Genomic DNA, 22115 nt, shown 5'->3' with positions numbered 1-22115 from the left:
GTACCAGCAGAGCTCTGTTATTATTATCCCTCTTCATTCCATTGGATACAAAGACATATATCCTCTTCTGTCCACATTCTGTTTCTCCAGCACAAACTAGAAGAAAATGCTTGTTAATATGATGAAATTAAAATGCTTTCTCTCCTCTTTCATTTGTGCCTTTTTTTTTTTCTGTATAAACCAGTTAGGAGGAAAAAATGAACTGTCAGAGTTTCCTGTACTTCAGGTGTGCCTTTCATGGACGCTCTAGGACTTTGTGTCCTTCAGTAAATGCACAAAGTAGAGAGTACACTCTGTAATGGAATATTTTTTTAAAGTTTTAAAAACAGTGACTGTGTTTTCCCTGTTTTTAAAGAAAACTAGCTTTGGCAATGTTTAACTTTTAAATTACTTTCATTGAAGTGATTTCAATTTGGTGTTTTAGCCAATGTATTAATCTAGCTGATGAAAAACATTAGTAATCCCTAGGTGTCCTATAGCTTCATAAATTGAAGAAACCTGTAGTGAAAAGTTATTTGTATCTGTTACACATTCTCAGTAGAAATTTGATAGAAGGCACTTCATATTGATTCCTTGCAGCTGATAAATACATTTGACCCAGACCTCATGGCTTGTTGTATGAAAAATATGTTCCAAACTTGTTTTCTATTTAGGATTGTATTTTTATGTTGGAAGACAGTTTTGGTTTTTTTTGTTTTATTTTTTTGTCCCTTCCTTTATCTTTTAAGTCTATCTTATATTTGATCAAAAAGCACAGGTCGAGATTGCATTATGAACTAAAAATTTCAAGTCGATAATTCTAAAAAGTCACATGAAATAAGAGAGCCAAGTCATATATGATCCTTCACAAAATGAATAAACCAAAAATTTAATTATTCTGAATCTAATAAAAGAATACCAGATAAATAAATTAAATTGCACTAACAATGCACAGAGTTAATTAAATATGTAATTATTATGGTTACTGTTTTTTTTAGTGAGAACTACGGTAATTGAAACAGATGTTTATGTTAACAGCATCGGTCCAGTTGACCCAATCAATATGGTAAGTTCTAATTATTGACAGAAAATATCATCTACATGTTTCTATGGGTTAATATTGTGAAATAATTCTAATCTCATTCAAAGAAGTTTCTATTTCTTACTGTGTGTATTCTTATGCTGTTGGATATGATTGTGCTTATTTCAGAGCTACATTTAGTCTCTCTGAAATTGTTGTAATTTTAAAAATACAGTGTTTCTTTCTAAAATGTGAGGTCACATTGAGGACTTTGTATCAGGTCCTTGTTTTAGTTTGTGTCGACTATTTCCACAATATTTGTGTATACCTGGTTTATCTCTGGCCCGGTTTGATTTCCTGGAGCTACTCTTCAGAGCCTAAGAAAAATAACAATTGACACAGCAGTTGTGAACAAAGCTATTTTCAGTGAAGTACCTGTTGTTTCGTTGGTTTTTCCTCAAATTCATAAAAAGCAAAATTTGAAATTAACTCTTTCGTTCTTCTTTTTCCATTTAGTCTTCTGTGTCCTTTTCAGTGTGTGCATGTGTGTGTGCATGACTGGTTTCTTAGAAGTTAAGAAATGCATCTCACCTGGTTTGTGGTACACCTGTTGAGACCTGACTGATCTGTTTAGTACCAGCATTGAAATAACAGCACTTATGAGGAAGTTGAGGATGTGGTATTTTCTTAGTTCTCTTAGATTGTGGGCTGTATGAAATGGTGGAGGCTTTAGAAAGGCCTTTTGGCATGACTTCTGACCAGAACTAAGATGGGGACTTGCCCCTGGGTGATTTTGAGTTTACCTCCTTTACTTGCTCCCTACAAAATTTCTGACAGTATTGAATTTGCATGGCAGAGAAGAGTTTTGTTCAGAGGCCAGAGCATGCCAGTGCAGGCAGCTTCTGAGCATTTTCCTTGAGAGTGCAGTAATTCTCAATTATTATTAAGGATCTTGTAGTTTACATGCTTGTCATCATGTGGGGGTGGAGAACAGTGACTTTCAGTGAGAGGAATCCAAGCCAGAAAAACCAGTGGTATGTAGATGCTGTGGAAAAAGGTGCAGATCTGTGGTAAAGGATATTCATTCTAGCATAATGGTCTAACCAGCTTAGGGCTGTTGTTACCTGGGGCTGTGGCAGGGAAGTCCATGTCTCAGGCCAAGACTGAATATAATGAAATATGTGATAGAGCATAAGAATGACCGAGTGGGGAACATTTTCCAGCTTCCATGTCTGGTGTAAGTGGTGTCTTTGTTTTTGTCTATCTCCCTTTTACAGTCTTTTCTCTTTTGCTTCTCTCTGTACAATCCTCTTCTGAAGGAACTGTGAGGATGTGTAAGGAGGATCTAGCAAGTGGTAGAGATTTCTTGTTCCAGTAACCTATGTAATCTCTTCAGCCTGTGGCCAGTAGGTGTTGCATACACTGGAAGTGAACATGGGAAATGCTTACAGCTTCGGTTTTTTAGTTTTAAAGAGCCAGAACACGGCTGGCTCTGCAGAATAACCCTGTCCCATCTCCCATGCCCTCCACTTGTCTCTGCAAGCCACTGGGCAGACATCCAGCTATGGCTCAGCTATGAACCATGACCTCTGGTGTGCCCACAGCTTCCTTGTGCTTACTCAGCCCAGGGCCTGGGAGTACCAGCTGTGGAACTGTTGCATGCCAGTTGTTCAGAGAGCTCTCCATGTCTGCCAGAGCTGGGTGGTGATGTCCTTGCCAAACTGCTAGTAAAAGCCAGTCATACTGGCTTATAGTCCAAGGTGAGAATTGGCATCCTACTGAAAAGGCAAATTACTTCACTAGAGAGTGGGATCCTAAGAGTTAATAGTTCATGTTTCTCTCCAATCTTCTGATTTCTCTTTAAAGAAAAAAAAAAGAAAACAAAGTAAATGTTACTAAGATATAGAAGTTTGAAAACTATTCTATGCTTTTAAAAAATGGACAGAAATTTAAATTGCAGTCTAAAACTACTGTGGCCTTCATAAAAGGGCAATTGCTTTCACTGGAGTTGCACTTCAAGAACATGGCTTGTGTGAGCATATAACCTCAGTACAGAGATCAAACCTTTATAAAAATAAGTAAAACCATATACTTGAAAAGAATTTGATTTAGGTTAAAAAAAAAGTTTTTATTCTGGGGAACAACATTCTCAGCAAAATAAATAATAACAAATTTTGCCCTGCAAGCTCCTTTTATGTGAGCAGTTGATTTCATTAGGAAGGCAATTTCCCTGGAATCAATATTGTTTGAGATTTTTAACCAATGATCCAAAATTTGCTTCCATTTCAAGGACTGTCCTTAGCCCCTAATTTAATCACTTAATAAGAGAATACATTTTCTGTGATTTCCAATCCCCATTGGATTACTCATTTGCCAGATACATTAATTTATTCCGGTAAATTATGTCCTTTAACTATCAAGTTTGGATACAATATGGCTTGATGTAGAGGGTATTTTTTCTGACAGTGACGTTGAAGCAGCATATCGAAGGAATACGTTTGTCTGAAAGCTTTAGAAAACACATACTATGAGAGGAAACAGATTTTTTTTGTCTATTTTCCTCTTGCTATATGATGAACTTCCACTTTCATAAATGAGGTCTATGCATGACATTCATTTGAGCTTTTTTTTGAAGGCTGTTTTATTTTGGCTTTTGCTATTTAGCAAGCTCTATAAAACGTTTTAGATTCTGTAGTCACCCCATGATCAAGATACATTTTCCTAGAGCTTGTGATCTCTTCAGGCATCTGCATCTTGAATAAACACTTTAAACAAGTGTTTGGGTCAGTAGAGTATTTAGGCTTATAATACTAAGTCTAAATATTTTTGAATCTGTCTTTTAGAGCTAATTTGTGCTATGCATTGTGCAACAACCATGTAAAATGCAGCTAAGTGCCATAACATGGCACATTCAGGATTAACAGGGTATCAAGCCCAGCCAACAAGAACTTGTGAAAATAAGATCCATCTTGACCAACCTGATCTCCTTCTATGACAAACTGACTAGCTTAGCAGACAAGGGAAAGGCTGTGTTCTATCTAGCCTTCAGTAAAATATTTGACTCCATCTCCCACAGCATCCTCCTGGAAAAACTGGCAGCTCATAGCTTGGATGGGTGGACTCTAGAATGGATGGTCCCAGAGAGCTGTGGTGCATGGAGCTCAATTCTGTTGGTGGCCAGTTGCTAGCAGTGTTCCCCAGGACTCAATACTGGGACAAGTTCTCTCTTTATTTATGATGTGGATGAGGGGATTAAGGGCACCCTTAGTAAATTTGCAGATGACACTCACTGAGTGGGAGTGTTCATCTGCTTGAGAGTAGGAAGGGTCTGCAGGGAGACTTGGACAAACTTGATCAATTGGCTGAGGACTGCTGCAGAAAGGTCAGTAAGGCAAAGTGCTGGGTCCTGCACTTGGGTCACAACAACCTCATGCAGTGCTACAGGCTGGGGAAAGAGTGATGAGAGCTGTTCAGCAGAAAGGGACTTGGAGATGCTGGTTGACAGCAGCTGAACATGAGCCAGTGTGTGCCTGCTGGCCTGTATCACCAATGGCGTGGCCAGCAGGACTGGGGCAGTGATTTGACCCCTGTAATCAGCACCGGTGGGGCTGCAACTTGAGTGCTTCAGTTCTGGCTCTCTCACTTTAAAAAGGACATTGAAGTGCTGGAGCACGTCCAGCAAAGGGCAGTGAGACTTATGAAAGATCTAGAAAATATGTCTTAGGAAAAATAGCTGAGGGAGCTGGGTTTGTTTACTCTTGAGAGGCTCAGGGGGGACTTCATCACTCCATAAATCTCCTTGAAAGGAGGCTGGAGTGAGGTGGAGTCCAGTCTCTTCTACTGTGCCTACAGTGAGAGAACAAGAGGAACTGGCCTCAAGCTGAGACAGGTGATATTTAGACTGGATATTGAAAAAAAATTTTCCCTGTTTGGATGGTCAGGCATTGGAATAGGTTGCCTGAGGAGGTTGTGGAGTCTCCCTCAGCAGTCACCTGGAGGTGTTTAGGAGGTGTCTAGATCAGATGCTGGGTGATGTGGTGCGCTGCTTTAGGAGCTACAGTTCTGGGTTAATGGTCAGACTTGATAATCTTGCAGCTCTCTTCAAACTTTGATGATTTGATGAATCTAAGTGCATTTTTACGAGCAAAATCTTGATCCTCAGTAGCTCTGCAGTTGTCTAGGGATTTCTTTACAGAGTTTAGATATGCAGTGGACATTTAGAGCATTTTTTTACTGTATGTAGAACACTATAAATAGAATAAGCTTTTACTTTCCAAACCTCCAAACTAGGGCCAAGATGAAAAGCAACCATTGTTTGGTGGTGATACAAATAGTAGAGTCTGGTATATTTGTCCCAGCACAAAAATGCATGTTGATCCATGCTGCCTGTTGGCCTCCTAAGCTTTGTCTGCCCTGTATTCATCCCTCAAACCTTATATATTCATAAATATGTAAAGTTTTGTGCTACGGATGCCCCAAACTGTCCAAGGGAGAACCACATCAGCACCACAGCTTTTGTGGCTTTACAAGGATGTTCAAGTGCACAGTTCAGTTGGTTGGGAGAGGCATGGCACCCCTCCAAGACATTTCTACCTTCCTTTAACTAAGAGATGACCTTTTCTTGTAATTTCTGTTAGATCAAAACTCTTTTGACAATGAAAGACTGAAACCACAAATGAGAGGAATTTTTTGAGAAGGAATGCAGGTGCAGTTCCTTAAGTAAGAAGCAGAATTGGATCATTCTGTCAAAAATGAAGAACAAAGAGATAAGTTTATATTTCCCCTGTATTTGATGTATATTTACTCAAATTTCATTTGGTAAACAGATAGAAAGGAGCAGATTGTTTCTATAGAGATTCACAGACATTGTGACTGATAGACTAAAAACTAAAAGAAAGTACTCTACCAGACTGTTTATATCTGTCTGTACAAAACTGAATACATATATAAATATGCAAGTTTACAGAAACAAAATGATGTTTTTAAATTTCTTTGCTTTTAAAAGAGCTTCTAAATAATGATTTAACACTTTGAAGCATTCTGATATCATTTCCATTTTAGTGTGTTTGACAGCTACTCTTTTTTATTTTCTGCCTGTAGATGAGATGATGCTCTGTATTCCCTTTTTGTATTTATTATTGGAACCTGCTGTTACAAGGCCTAATCTGAAAATTCCAGGATAAATTTTTGGGACTGCACTTCACTAGAGCAGTTCAGTTTCCTTGTTGCTTTCCAACATTTCTCTTCCGTGGATAACAGCTTTTGTAACATGATCTTTGCTTATTAACCATTGAATGCTATTCTGATCACAGGTTGAAGCCATACTTCAAAGCCTAAAACTCTTATTTTTAACAAGAGAGATACAACACTTAGCAAATCAGATACTTACAGAGTATACAATATGCTAATTTGTCAGGCAAACTCCATGGCCTGGACATTGGTAGGATACAATCTTTCTTGTAATATTGTACCATTTATGACTTCATGTAGAATGTACTGGTGGTGAATTTTAATTGTCCTTTGGTTTCTAAATTCCAATTCACTCTCTAGTTGCAGTAACTAGCTGCAGATTTTTTACTTTTATTTTTTCAAGCTATCTGAGTATTATTGGGATCAGCATCCTAATACAAATTGCTCAACATTATTGCACTTGTGGAGGGTACTTTTTGGCCAGGTGCATCACTGCACTCATTCTACTGGTCACTAAATTTGTATTGAGAGTTTGAAGGTTTGTACTCTTATTTTACAGTGCAATTTAATTTACATGAATTACGCTAGAATATAACTAGTCATGACCTGAAGACACATTACCTGAAGGTACCCTGAAATCCAGTATTTAAAGATACACACTCTTTCTGTGCATTATTCTGTAAAACAATGTAATTTAAACTCTGCTTTTGAATGATATTAAATATTGTTTTTACTCGAAGATACTGGATTCAGCAAGGCCCTGATCCTTCATTTACATGTGTGAACATTGACTTCACATGTCACATTGACTTATGGATTTAACAAAGACTATAGAAAAAATCCAAAGTAGGAATTGTCTAAAAGGAAAGATATGGACTCTGTCTCTCCCTCCTTTCCTGTCTGTTGTATGAGCACAAGGAATCTAAACACAATACATCAGTGATACTCAAATGATGCAATAATAGAAATATTTCAGGACTGGTTGAACACTGCTTGATAGGTCTTTTTGTGGTTTGTGAAATGCACCTGAAGCTTATCCTGGAGGTTAGAATTGCTCTCATTTTTGAAGAAGACTGTTTTGAGGAGAACCACTGTTTCTATGAGCTTTATACAGACTGACTGAAAGGAAGATAATGAGGGATACACTTTGGCCCATATTTGAGAATTTATGAGGTTTCCTAAGGGTTGTGTGCTTTTATTGTGCAAGCAATAGAAATTTTTGGAAAGTCAAGTATATGTCCTTTATGCAAATTGGTTTAATTCTCTTTCAAATGGCAGGAATTCCGTGATCATCTTGTTCATAAAACAGGGAGAAAGTACAAACAGGTCTTTGAATAGTACCTGTTTCTTATTGTACAGTAATGTTTTTGAAAGAAGTTAGAATTATTTTTTTCCCCCCAAGGTACACATTTATTTCAATTAGGGAAAATAGATTCCAATCATTGTGGTGCCTGTCAGCACTGCAAGTGATCATGGTTAATTGGCTTACTCAGATGACTGTTTGAGATTGATGGACGCTGCTCATGTACAGCAGCTGAGTAAATATTTTTTCAGTAACCTTGAGCATTGTGGTTTTCTTTCTAATGGAATATACTTAAAAGCCAAACTTCAAAGTTCTGCTAGCATTTCTTATGTTACCATCTCTAGAAACTGAATAATACTTCACAAGTACTATTGCATGATTGTCCTCTCTATTTTAATTCCCCAAAAAGATTAGCTTTAATTGATTAATCTGGTTCTTGCAGTTTGGTTCCTGCTATTGGAAAATAGCTCTAAGCTTGTCTTGTTCAGGGAGAATTGGCCAAATACCTGAAGTATTCTGCTTATACTGGGACAGTTCCTTTGCTGGTCCCAATTCCTATGACCAATTTGAAGGGAACGGTGAGGGAAAATGCAGTTACTGTACAACTGACAAGTGTTTCTGTAGCCTTCTGATACCAAAGCAGAGAACAGGCATATTTTCAGCCCTAACTTTAAACAGCATTCAGTATTTTTCCAGTGTTTTCAGCTCCAGTTTACCAATTGTTCTGTAATAGGTATGAAGCCAGGAGAGGTACTGAAGGTTCCACACAAGTCACTAGGAAAATCTGTGCTCTTTGCTGTAAAATATGGCCTAATTTCTATGTGCCATATAATAACAATGCTATTATGTAAGGCTGCAGTCTTTTCGTGCTGTGGTTGGCTCTTAAATATTAGATTAGTTCATGCTTTGAAAAATACTGGTTCTGTATTGTGCCATTGCTTCATTTAAACCACAGCTGGCATGGTTACAGTAATGATAATAATCAATATAGTAATAGTGCTACTACTACTACTACAACTACTGTTTATTTTTACTTCACAATCCTGATTTCAGTAGTGTTGCAGCACACTGATTGGAAATCCTGTTTGTTTCGTCTCAGATTCATAGCATTCACAGCCAGAGCAACAACCAAACTGCCTCTGAAGCACCTGAGATTTCAGACCTAAGTGCTCTGTAGTTGCACAGGGCTCATCTGTGATACTGTAATTTGTTCAAGAAATGGCTGGAGTGCTGAGCTGTGCATGTGAATAGGGGGGATAGACAACAATTCTGAAGAAGCTTTCTTTTTATCTGTGGTCAGTCTACCAGTGTGTTGTGATAAAGTCTCTTAGTTTCTTGTGTTCCTAACAATTGATCCATTTTTTATGTTGATGTGAATGTATTTCTTAAAGATTTTCCTTCGTTGCTTTTGCACAGTATGTCTTCCATGGCCACCTTCTCTTCTCCTGCACTCAGTTCCTTCTTGGAAAATTTCATGCACAAATTTAGCCACCTTTTTCTGTCAGTTGCCTGCTATTCTCTCTCCTTTTGTCCAGTTTAAAGTCTGTCTTGTGTCACTTATATATGTTCACAGTTGTTTTGTTAGCTCAAAATGGCTGAATCACAGCTTTAAAGCTTACATAATTTCACCTCTTACACCCTCCCAGTTGCTGTGAATAATCATTATTTTATGCTATTGGGGACTGAAATCTGAAAATTTTCTATAATGTAATGGATTTTAGAGCCAGGAGTAGGGTCTCCGTTTTAGTCTTGCAAATAATGAATGCAATGGGATTTTATATTCCTTTCTTTTTAAAGCTGTCACATGAAAACTCTTGTCCAAATTCCCGTTGTTAAGCTAATGTATTTCTGTAACCTTTCCAGTTGCAACTTGGCTCCACTCGTATCATCTAGAGACGTCTTCTAGATAGAATTTTCCACTTTTTCTACTGACTTATCTCTTGCTCAAGTTCTACTTTTGTCATCTCTTTCATTGGATCTCACACATAAACTGTCCCCTTTCACTTTCAAGGTACTTCAAAATCTGTCCTCAGTGATTTTTTTTTTTCCCTCAAGAGGCCACTTCCTCCCTCAGATCTTGCTAGTTTCTGCTCCCATACTTTCAACTTTTTATATCAATTTCTCCCAGGCTGCCCTTTATGCTTGAAAGAAACTTCCTATAAATGTCTGCAAAGCCACTTCATTGTTTTTCATTTTGTTTCTGTTTAAACTTACTTTCCTTTTGCTCGTTTCCCATTTTTTCCCCTCTGTGAAGGTTACAAAATACTACAAAGAATTAAGCTCGTGTTGTGCTAAGGTTGCTATCTGTAATTATGCCCCTGTTGGCTTTCCAAATCTTGCCTTTTATGCTAAACTCAAGCCTTAAGCTCCTTGTAGAGATTATGTATCCTGTAAAAGCTATATCGAGTGCCTGCCTAGTTCAGTTGTGATCTGAGATGATCTAAACCAAGAGTAATGTTAAAGTGAGTATTACATAGCACTTCATTAAAAAGGTAAAGGTATTGACTAGTGTTAAAGCTAACCAAACAGCACTTTACTCTTTTTTTTTCATCCCAAAGCTGCACAGACTACTTGTCTGTTCTGATGTATATTTTATTATTACTACCTGTGCCCTAATATCCTCTCCAAATACTTTCTGTCTTCTTCAGCTGTATTGTGCCCCTTGTGTATACAACTAAGACGAGATACATTTAATTTTTTGTCTGTACCTCTTATCTCTGTGTCAGCTATAAGACAAATATTTTGAAGAACATTACACACCTGCTCTTTGTTATTAATTCCTTATCAGTCTGTCTATATGGACATAGATTGTGCTGCGTTCCAGTTGTGTGGATAATTCTGCTGGCCTAGATTTGAACTGGGGTTTGGAGAAGAGAAACTGAGGGTGTGCTTTGCTGCAATAGCTCCTAACAGCTTGCATGCCACAAGAAGCTTGCTTTGCTGAGAGGAGAGTGGTCTGGAAGCCTTGTCCTGCAGCAGCACCTCCAAGCTCTTTGCCAAGAAAGCAACCCTGTCCCTGGAAGGAGTGTTGCCATGCTCCCTGGGCAGGAGGGGTGACTGCCCTGACCAAGTAGCTATTAAGGAATGGAACATGTTTTTGCTAATAAGTGAATGCAACTTCACTGTCTCTTGATCTTGGCTTCCATTTCATTCTGGTTTTGGATGATTCTTAAATTTCATGGAGGCTTTCACGTCTGGGTGCTTATTTAGACCACCATGGAAAATGCATGTTTAAAACACTTTTTCTAGGGCTATTTTGAAGTGTGTCATTCACCAGAAATAATAGTAAATGCTGGTTGAGACGTTGCCATTTGAATAATAGTAGTGTCTCTATTGTAGAGGTTTATCCCCACAACAGGTTATGTTCCTGAGACCAGTAAGTAAGTAGAGGCCCCTTTTAGGAAGTTCTTGATGGCTCTACATGCTCTTATATGTCTTGCACAATGTAGCAGATGATTGATATTTGGAGCTGCTTTCTGCCTCAACCAGAAAACCAAACAGGTATGATGTATTTCATGTAGGATCATGTATTTTACAGGAGTTGCAGAGTAGAAACCAAGCCACAGATTAGTCTGTTTGCCATCAATATTGGGATTTTGAACCATGGCAGGAAAACCATGTACGGTAAAGACTAAGCAGGAACTGTGCAATTAGTCTTGCTTTGAAAACAGTTGCACCATACTGAACAGTGAAATATTCCCTTTAATTATACAGGGAAACTACAAATCCTTGTATGCTCGTGTAATGTATGGCTTTGTTGTTCAAGTTGCCTGTGAGTCCAATTTTGGTGGAGTGTCTCTAATCACAGGAAGGTAAATGTAGCTGCTTTCTTTAGAAAGTATAGGCAATGGAGCTGATAAATCACTATTGACAATCTCTAAGATGAATCCTTAATCCATTTATTCCTGGGTTTTTGATATATATGTATTTAAATGTGTTTGGTGGTTGGTTTGTTTTTATTTTTCTGTGGTTTTTTGTTTGGTTGGGTTTTTTTCGTTCAGTTTTTTGTGTTTTTATCTGGTTGTTTTTGTGAGTTTTTGTTTTGCTTTGTTCTGAGTTCTCTTCTCTAGCTCTTTCTAGAGTTTAATGTTTGTTCATGACAGCTACTGACTGAAATATTCTATTTTCTATTGAAAAGTAAATCAAAACTTTTTATATACTTTTTACCATGAGAATGTATATAGATTATGTATATAACTTATCTTCTCCCTCTCCTTATGCTTTCTTCAAATGACCAAAATCTAAGCTGATTAAATAAAAGCATAGATTTTGCTCAAGTGCTTTAGTTACTTTTCTAGCTAATCTTTTCACTATTGGCAAAATTTTGATGATAGTTCGTAATCTACAAAACATTGAAATAAGTCTTGCTTTTTATTCATGTGGCTGTTTGCATCTGTCAATTTGCATGTTCAAAATAAGGACTAGATTAGCACAGATGCCAAATTATGATGTGAAGAGTGAGTTTTTCAGAATTGTGACTATGTAGGTCTTACTGTACTCCCTTACCTTCTGTAGATATGATTTGCCATATTTCCACTTACCCCGTGCATATGTTCTCATAGCATCCTCCAGTGTGATTATCTGTAAAATTATAGCAACCTGACTCATTAAAAGACTCTGGAAGCAGACATTATGCACTTCTGTTCACTGCATTTCCTGCAGCCCTCACGTCTTCCATGGCTGCAGTATCATTAATGTAAAATTACAGGTACACGTCAGAAGCACTGTGATTTGTTGGATCTATTAGGTTTCACCCTAAGGTCAGTAAGTTCAGATTGATTTAGACAGCAAACTAAAATGGTTTAGTAAACCAAAGAATTTTACTTTTTCCTTTGGTCTCAGCCATGGGGACTAAGTTCTGAAACCATCACTGGCCGCGAAGCAGCTCAAAAAATCTATTTAAAGGGCTTTAAAAGTAACCTGCCAGGGAGGGTATCCACATTTTCAACATTTTGTTAAGAGAGGTTATACATCAAGGATAGGTTAAGTATTTTAATAAATTACTTTATAGCCCCTTATTGATGTCAAAAGAAATTTGGTTGAGAGAAAAGGTAAAGGTTACAAGTATTTATTAGCAGCACCTTGGGAAGATGAAGATAAATTGGCTAATGCTCAATGCTTTATTTTGTGCTTACCTCTCAGGAAAGCAAGCAGTTACTGGTTTTGTTGATGACTTTTTTTTGTTTTTAAAATCTTTTAATCAGAATACTAAATTGATATTTGGTATTAAATCATGTCTCTTATTGTGGAAACTTATAGACTGGTAGAATGCTTTCTTTAGTTTCCCCCTCTTAATTTTTTTCTGAAGAACTCCCTACCTCACTGACTTTGAATTCCAGTTTAGGGAATTAGAATGCTGAATAGAATGATAAAATAACTGACTAAAGTGAAGTCATGCTAACTTGTTAGTTGAACTGTTTTGAGGAGCTCCATATGGAACAGATTTTAGAATGTGCCATTACAGGAACCTTTAGGTGCCCTTCACACAAAATTTTGAATCTAGAAGGAAAGTTGGGGTGGGTTTCTGAGCAATGGTGAAATGATAGGAATACGTTTTTATTAATTTTTCTATGAAATTCACTGGTCGTTAGCTGCATTGTAGGTCTATATTTTGCAACAATTTTTTTAGTTCTGAGTTTGGTTTTGGGACTCTTCCTTGATTTTCTATTTGGCCTCATTAGACTAGACCACTTTCTCCTGTTCTCAAACCAAACGTGTTGCATTTAACATAATCTAGCTAGCAATTTAACTACATGCTACTTGCCTTCGCCACAATGTTTTTATTGTGAAATATCAAATCAGTTGTACTGTCAGGAAAAATATCCAAGAATTCTTTTTTTCTTATTTGCTAGATATTTTCCTATCATTATTGATGCTATATTGGAATTTGTGTGATGCAGTTTATAATGAGCAACAGGTGTATTAGATGATATCTGCCTCTCTTTCACAGTTTTCTAGTAAAAAAAAGAAAAATAAAGCAATCCACTGACCTGTTTTATAGTCTGACTGTAATTGAGCTGTTCGTGACAATGAAACACATTGAGGAATCTATTTATCCCCCTTCAGTAGCTGTTCCTGCTTTGTTTGAAGTAATTGTTTTTATATATTAAATGACTTTCACTCAGGCTATGAATCTGTTTGTCAATAGTCACAGTTTGTGTCCTGCCTGGCCCTTTAACGTTAATCTCTGATTAGTCGCTCTGTTCTCTGCCTTTGGAATTTGTTATGATCTTCAGAGAGGAAAGAGATGGAGGAGGATTGAAGTTATCTGTAAATAATTAGGCAGGTGGTCACTTCATGCCAGCTGTGAAAAAAACTCAGTGATTTAATCAAATGCCAACTATGAGCCAATATGTGCCATTGTCTTGAGCCCTGTGAGGCTAAATATGAATAAGCATGCATTCTGCTATGGCTGTGACTAACACAGCTGTAGATGGATCCCCCTTTATTCTGCATGGCTATTTCATCATTAGTTTAATTTGAAAGAGAGAGTAGTAAACCAATTTTTATGGTTGCACAGTGGCATTAAATGGTGAGTTTCACGAAAGACGAGTAGAAGTGATAAGTGTTAATTTTCAATTTTGTAAGGAAACAAGAAAAGCAAAATATTTGTCTAGAAAGATTTGTTGCACTAAAAGACTGTTGTATAAATCTTGTTGCTGTTGTCCTTTCCTATGCCATGTCTAAAAAAAACCAGGTTTTTTATTAATCTTGTTTTAGAAATAAAATACTCTCAGAAAAGACAGTATGGTGATTTTTCTACCTAATTTTTAACAAATTTTAGGGACCCAGACTTCCACTTCTTAAAAGGAAGTAGGAAATATTTTGGGCTAAAAATGCGATCCCATGTAAGATGAATTTTGTGAAGAATATGTGCCACCTCAGGATGTATCATGGATCCTCAAAGACAGACAGGTCACAGGAAGGTATAGGATAAATATATATGTTGCAGAAGTAGGTAGTAGTGTCACCAAAGCAGATGGTAGAAGTGGACTAAGTGTTTCTGGGTCAAATGAGAACACTGTCTCTGGGTCCCTGCTGAAGAGCAGGGTGAGCTGCTGCTGCCACCCACCACGAGGCTGCAAGTCCATGTGTTTCAGGTGAGATGAATGGTAGGATTATGGCTGTAGTTGGCTGATTCCAGAGGGAGGGGATATTTCTGAGTGCAGAAGTGTGAGCTTATAAGTCTCTTCAGGTGTGTTACAAGAGGCTAGCTCTTGGATCTCATTTGACATTCAGCAAGTCACTTGGAAACAAGCAGTTACTAATTTTCTGATGTTAAATTATTGTGTACTGGGTTATTTTTGAACAGTTATAAATGTACCATGAAGAATTGTTCTTGGAGTTTTTTAGTGTTTTTTTTTTTTTTCTCCCTAAAGTTCTCTAAACAGCTCCTCTAATACATGACATGCTGATTTCATCTGGGATAGAAGTAATTTTCTTCTTAGTAGCTGGCACAGTGCTGCTGTTCAGATTTAACTGGAAACAAAATTGCACATTTAATACTGAAATGTAAAAGAATACAAACATCTGAGTCCACTGAGGCTATTCCGTTATTTTTTGTCTTCAAAATAATCTTCCTTTTTTATTCTAATTTATTAGGGGGCTTGGTATTCTATGACAAGCTATGTTTTCTTGCTTGGGTGCATTTGACTATGATGACCGTTTGATAATTTTTTTTCTCAAACCAGGCATTTCTACTGTGAAGTAGCTGCTTAGAGTAGCACCTTCAAACTCAGACAGACTTAATTTTTTGTACATTTCATCATGTCTGTTGATTTCGCTCACTTCTTTCTTTTTTTCTCCTATTTGTACTGTAAAGGCAATGCATAAATCTTCGTTCATTCTTTTCCATTAAAGCCCATTAAAACACTTCTCTTGTGCACTGCCTTGGGCTCTTCTTTATACTACAGCAAGGCAACTTTCATTTTCAGTTGTAACCACTACAAATGAGCACAGAAAGCTGGATTTTAAGGTTAAACAGTTCCAGGGTTTTCACTGGTATTTTGAATTCTGTTTACAGAAAAAAAGATCAAGGACTTGTTTTGACCTGCAGAATATTCCTCTGATAGCAGTGGCTCTCAAGAAATATGCAGAGTTTTAGAACAAAGTCACCTTAAAGATGCATTGTTATAGTCTTTGTTCTCTCTGTCTCTCCACTGTTTGCCTCATGCATTAGTTGTCCATAGCCTTTGAAAAACACTGAGCTACCCAGCTCAGGGGGTAATTCATCTGCCATACATCACAGAGCAAGAGGAAACCTCCCTCTAGCATATCTGTTTCCTGAACTTGCACTTCTCCCATCTTGAGAGCTGGGAAAATTAAAGGGATTAAGATAGTCCTGGAATATCTGCCTTCGTACTTCTCAAGGATGAAGTGCCAAATTTCTCACGTTTTCCTGAGAGATGGGTGGTATCAGTTGCTAAAATTAGTGAGGAACAGTTTTGTATAGTTGGCTGCTGTGATTGCTTAAAAGGAAAATGAACAAAAAAATCTAGTCCAATCAATGAAGCTTTCAGCTTTTATTTAAAACAGAATTGCTTGACTGCACTATGCACTTTTATTGACCAAGTAAACTAGTACTAACCCCTTTGGCTCAAGCAAGAGTGTGAACATTGTGTCTTCCTCATTTTCTCCTGTCCATTCGACCCATAACTGAGAGGTGAGCACCCATCACCAAGTGTTTGGGTCTGGTTTCCAGCTCTTTCCCTGCAGGGGAGCTGCTGAGTTGCTCATTGAAGCCCTCATGGGGCAGCTCTGCCATTAAGGTTGAAGTATGGTCTAGAGCTCTGACACCACAGACAGCTGCTGCTCTACCCCATTTTCTGAAGTGCAGAAACAACTGGCTGGATTCTTCAAAAAGCAGAACTCTTTTATGCATCTGTATTCCTTATCTCTCTCAAGTTTTACTGTGTCAAGAATTATTTCATAAAAGTGGGTTTCCTTTTATTTATGTATTCTATTTTTCACCTTTCTTTTCTGGCCATAAGTCTACAGAGAGATTTGATTTTCTATTACAGAAGGAGCTTCCTTGAAGCTTTAATAAGTGAAGAGGAATCTCTTTAGAGAAATTTCCTTCCTGATTATGATTATATACACTTTTCTGTGTATATCGGTAGGTATACAAGGCAGATGGTAACAGATAGCTCTGAAAACTGTCATGTTTAATTTCCACATAGTCATGAATTCGTCATAATCTGAAATTTCTTGAAAAAAGTTAAATTGCCTGTTGAAAAGTTTGGGGGAAAACATAGAAAGCTTGCTTTGTTTGATTGTTAAAAGATGTAGAATATGTGTCTTAACATAGTCTAGCCCTGAAGTACTAAGGTTGCCCTTAACTTTCTGTCCAGGGCGCCCAGAGGTGATTGCACTGTGTGGGAACCTCTATCTTCTTCCTGAAGTAATCAGTGTGTGTCAGGGGAGAGGAGGTAGGGACAGAAGGCTGTGTGCATCTTTTGTCTCTCATACTGGTTCACTGGCTGCTGGCTGCTATGCAAACGGTAATACAAAAGAGAATAAAAGAGAATAGAGGAAGTTCAGATTTCCATACGAGTCAAAAAACAGTTGGCTTGCAGACTTTGGTAAATGTAAACATAGATATGGTTTCTCTGTTTTTAGGAATACACTATAGATATAATTTTTGCCCAGACTTGGTATGACAGTCGTCTAAAATTTAACAGCTCAATGAAGGTGCTTATGCTTAATAGCAATATGGTTGGAAAAATCTGGATTCCAGACACTTTCTTCCGGAACTCAAGGAAATCTGATGCTCACTGGATTACAACTCCAAATCGTTTGCTTCGAATCTGGAGTGATGGAAGAGTATTATACACTCTAAGGTGGGTTTTTATTATTTGGGTAGGAAAAAAACAAAACCCTGTTATGACCAGGAATATGAAAATAATGAATATGAATCAAAATAGTGGGATCTCTTTTGTTATGGACCACAGGAATTTGCTGATTAAACAAGATTTTTTGATTAAACAAGAAAATAAAAAAGTATCATTCAATCATGAAAAAGATGAAAGTCGTGGTATTGAAATATAATCCAGAGATAATTGCTAAGGACAACTGAAGGGGGGATAGCAAATTTTGATTTCATTTAGGTACAGGTAAGATATTAAAGAGGATCTTGTATATAGTAGTATAGTGGTCTGTCTCTAATATATTGCAGACAAATGACTTTTGGTCTAAATACTTCATAATCTAATTCCCACCAAATTATATTCTGTAAGTAAAATATTAAATTTTTCAAATAATATAAGTTATGAGAAGTTTGATTAAAGCTAAGGTGCCAGTCCTGCGTGTACTTCTTAACATATTTATGCTTGCAAGCTATTAAAATCAACAGATCTGTTAATCCAAAATAGGCATAAGCAACCATATTGGTGATAATTCTTCTTGGCAAATGGGAGATGCCTGTGCTGCTTTTAAGCTTAAGGCTATCTGTACTGATTTTTGAGTCTCTTTTCAGACAGTTACTGAAAGGCTGTACTCTACAAGAAAGTATTTTAGGGTCATCTCTGTCATATTTTTTAAATATGCCCAAAAAATCTTGAAATAAGTCAGGAGCTGATCAAGAAGTAGTCCGTGCATAGGATGCCATAAACATGATTTTGCTCTTAAAGCTTATCTATTTATGTATTTATTTATCTATTTAAAAGAAAAAGTGGCACTTTTAATTGCTTTCTTCTCAATCATTTATGCTGTGTTCATATGCAGTCTATGTTGTATGAACAAGTTATAAATTTCTCCTGTATAAAATTTAAGAATAATTAGAATGCTTTACAAGGATTCTCTTCACTCAATTTTTTCTCAGTATGCATTATTTGAGAGCATACAGGCATCTCTGAAGAGCACTTTTTAAATGGTTTATTATGCCAGTTGGTGTTTATTAAAGCCTCTAGAGAGCCCCTTCTGTTGACATGTTAATTTTTTTTTCTTTTTCTAATTATAAATTGTAGTCATACTTGGACTTTACCCCTCCATTGTCTATCCATTTTCAATGCAAAATTTCTTCTAAAGAGATTCAAAGTAACAGAAGGAAATAAATAGTAGCAAAAAATGCATGTGAGCCCTCACAGAGCAATAGGTTTGAATTACTGTCAGAGTATGAGAAATAAAGTGCAGTGAGCTGGTAACAGAACTGCAGAACAGGTTTTCACCCAGCACTGCAACATGCAAACATCTGTATGGGTGAGGATAAGGCCTGAATTTGACCTAAGGTAAAACAACATTGAGAGGTTAATATCTTGCTCATTGAAGAAACAATAATATGATCTGACAGTGCTCCAGCTCATGGGCTCCCCTGTATCACCACTCTTTCCTTGTTGGCAATTCAGGGAACAGATGTGGTGAAAATATTAATCAGCCTTACTGAATCTCCTCTGAGGGCAGCCCATGGTCTGTCCATTGCACCAACAGTGATTCCAGAACTAGTTGTGGTGCTTTTAGCACAAGGCTCAGCTTGTTTTATTTTTTTATGAGTGTTTAACCATCAAAAAATTGAAAATGGAAAGTTAAGGTAATAAATGCATCAATCATAGTTGACAAATTTGAAAAGCATCTCCATAGTGATGCAAATACTCTGCTTAAAAGTTTGGGGAAGGGTCTTTCTCCCTCTGTATGGTAAGAAATACACTTTTTTTTATAAAACTTTGGTCAGGTCATAGTGGCAGTTAGTGTAGAATAAAGACATTGTTCAGAGACTTATAAAACTGTCTGGCAGCATGTCTCACAGTCTTCCCATCCCTTCTCATCTAATATGTAAGCATTGCACACCGTCAAGTATGTGAGCACTATGGCAATTTTTAAAGTTGATTTTAGAAGACATTCTGACTTTCTACACAGTTTTGCCAACAAAGGAGGAGGTGTTTTAAATGCAAAGAAGTCAGTTTGGAGTCTAGGCCCTTACTTTGGCTTACTAGTGAAAGGTAGCAGAACTGGGTTTTGCACTTATTGCATGGAAGTCCTGTGGAAATCTGTGGTAGCATTTTCAAAAGAAAGTGTTTTTGTTCAGAAAATTAGGAGTTCTAAACCAGTTCTATAATGTTTATAAGTTGTGAATTATTTGAATTTCTACTTAGACATTAAGTAGAAACATTGCCTGCTATTTCCTATCAAAATACTTTACCAGAACTTTACCAGGACTGCTTCCATAACGATAGAGCAGGTCTAATGTCCCCCGTGATTTTTCATTTATGTCAAGCCACCAGATACAGTGATACCATATGCAATTTGACTTGATAAATGTGTTCTACAAAAACTTCCTTGATGTATTATCATAAGCTGCTCTTCTTCCCCTGTCCTCAGACCCTACTTTTAATCCCCTACTTCTCGTAGAGCTGAGATGTGCCCCCAAATAAATTAAAATTTTTTGAAATGACTTCTAATACCAATTGAAACAACACAGATCCTCCAGCTGCATGCCATAATAGTGCCTGTTTTTTTCTTTGGTGCTAATGCTGGATGTTGTTTTTCTGATACACATGAGGCTATTCATAATATCCATTAATTGGTAAAATTTATTTCTGTGCATGTTCTTCACTATGTAGTCTGAAGTGTCTGAATTCTTGAATATAACCTACTTTCTGTTTTTTTTCTGTCTTCCTTTTCTAATTAGGTTGACAATTAATGCTGAATGTTATCTTCAGCTTCATAATTTTCCTATGGATGAACACTCCTGTCCTCTGGAGTTTTCAAGCTGTATGTACTAAAACACTTCTTTTGTCCTCTTTACATTCAGGCTTTAAATTTACTTAAATTTTGGCATCAAGAGAGCAAATGTTTACTTTTTAAAGCCTTGCAGCAAAAGAAAGAACTGACCATCTGTGTTTTGACTAGATTTATTGCATTCTTTAATAAACTAATGTATGAGTTGAATCACATGCATTTTTTGCAACTTTAAAAATAATATTATTGCTTATGTGTCTAATACAAAGCCTATTCCAGTTAATGGAAATGCATTGTCCTGGAAAAACTTTGTTTTCTTGTGCCTGCAAGACTTGACAGCTTTGAATTAGTTCAATATGATATACTTAAAAGGAAAAAATAAGATATGTCTTCTTCAAATTGCTCCTGTAAACGCTGAATCAGTATAAGTCCTTTTCCTTTGAGTGGGACTTATTTTATTTGGACCTTCAGGCTCTATTTTTTTTATAGAAGCTATTTAAAAAAAAAAATTAAAAAGTCCTAGGGAATTGTGCTATGGTAATCATAGAATCATTAAGGTTGGAAAAAAACTCCAGGATCGTCAAGTTCAACCTAGGACTGAACACCAACTTCTGAACTAAACCATAGCACAAAGTGCCATGTCCAGTCATTTCTTGAGCACCTCCGGGGATGGGGACTCCACCATCTCCTGAGCAGCCTGTTCCAATGCTTCACAATCTTTCAGTGAAGAAATTCTTCCTGATGTCCAGCCTGAACCTCCCCTGATGCAGACATGGGGCCATGTCCTCTCATCCTGTTGCTGGCTGTGTGGGAGAAGAGGCCAACTCCCATCTTGTTACAGCCTCCTTTCAGGAGGCCATCCCTAAACCATCTAATTAGGTGCTATTAAATGTCTGTACTTTTAAGCTCTTTCTGATCATTTAATGATAATGTGATGACACATATGTTTTAATAGTGATGATTTTGAGCCAGTTTTTATTACTGTAGTTTTAGAATACAATGTAGATATTTTCTAAACATTTGCATTTACAGAGTTTTGATTGATCTTACATTTACTTAGGTTTAAAATTGTGGTTAAATTTTAAGTGTATCAGGTCTCAGATCCACTTTATATATAGTTTATAAGTAACTTCAGAGATCAGATAACATGCTTTGGTACATTCTGTGGCTGAATGTTTGATTTGTTTTGTTTTATTCTAGATGGATATCCCAGAAATGAAATTGAATACAAATGGAAGAAAACCTCTGTTGAAGTGGCAGATCCAAAATACTGGAGATTGTATCAGTTTGCATTTGTAGGGCTACGAAATACAACTGAAATTTCTCATACCTTGTCTGGTAAGGCAAAGTGTTAAGTTTTATTTTGTACAATATTTATTTATATCAAGACTAATAGATGAAGATACAACCAAAAACTATATTAGAAGTTCATATAAATATTTTTTATTATTTTTTTTTTAATTTTTAGGTGACTATATTATTATGACAATATTCTTTGATCTCAGCAGACGTATGGGATATTTTACTATTCAGACATACATTCCTTGTATACTCACAGTTGTTCTTTCATGGGTGTCATTTTGGATCAATAAGGATGCAGTTCCTGCCAGGACTTCTCTGGGTAAGAATGTCTTTTTTGGCCTTGAAGGATCTGGTACTCCTAAAGAATATGAATGTGCAGCAGGGAGTAAATTAACCACAGTTTATTCCCCTTCAGATTGTGACCATTGGTCATTCTCTCAAACTGCAACATTGGGAGCAGGAGAATCCTATTGTAGTTGCATGGCAGAGTTTAAGGAAGATATGCTGAGCATGGAAATCCTGATCCAAGTCTTGTGGGTCTGCTCTTGTTCACATAATATATTTTTTTCTTCCTTATGTTTTTTTTATCATCTCCAGGGACTGTCATGTGGCAATTATTAGTCTGATACTTAGCATCATCACACAAAT

General features: G+C 36.9%; 1 protein-coding gene across 4 annotated transcripts in view; it reads left to right on the top strand.

Moving 5' to 3' along the window:
• The window catches only part of GABRG1 (gamma-aminobutyric acid type A receptor subunit gamma1), a 62605-nt gene that overhangs the window by 23273 nt on the left and 17217 nt on the right, over positions 1-22115 (top strand). For 3 of the 4 annotated variants that reach the window (XM_014887941.2, XM_088163319.1, XM_088163321.1), the window contains 5 exons: positions 978-1045; positions 17112-17332; positions 20116-20198; positions 21366-21503; positions 21634-21786. In XM_014887941.2, the coding sequence (XP_014743427.1) occupies positions 978-1045; positions 17112-17332; positions 20116-20198; positions 21366-21503; positions 21634-21786 (663 nt within the window). Of the gene's footprint in view, positions 1-977; positions 1046-16513; positions 16609-17111; positions 17333-20115; positions 20199-21365; positions 21504-21633; positions 21787-22115 lie in introns of all 4 variants that reach the window. The other variant, XM_088163320.1, reaches the window with a different exon arrangement.

This window comes from Sturnus vulgaris, chromosome 4 (assembly GCF_052056855.1).
Source record: "Sturnus vulgaris isolate bStuVul1 chromosome 4, bStuVul1.hap1, whole genome shotgun sequence".
NCBI classification, from domain to species: Eukaryota; Metazoa; Chordata; class Aves; order Passeriformes; family Sturnidae; genus Sturnus; species Sturnus vulgaris.
This window is presented reverse-complemented; position numbering and strand designations above follow the sequence as displayed.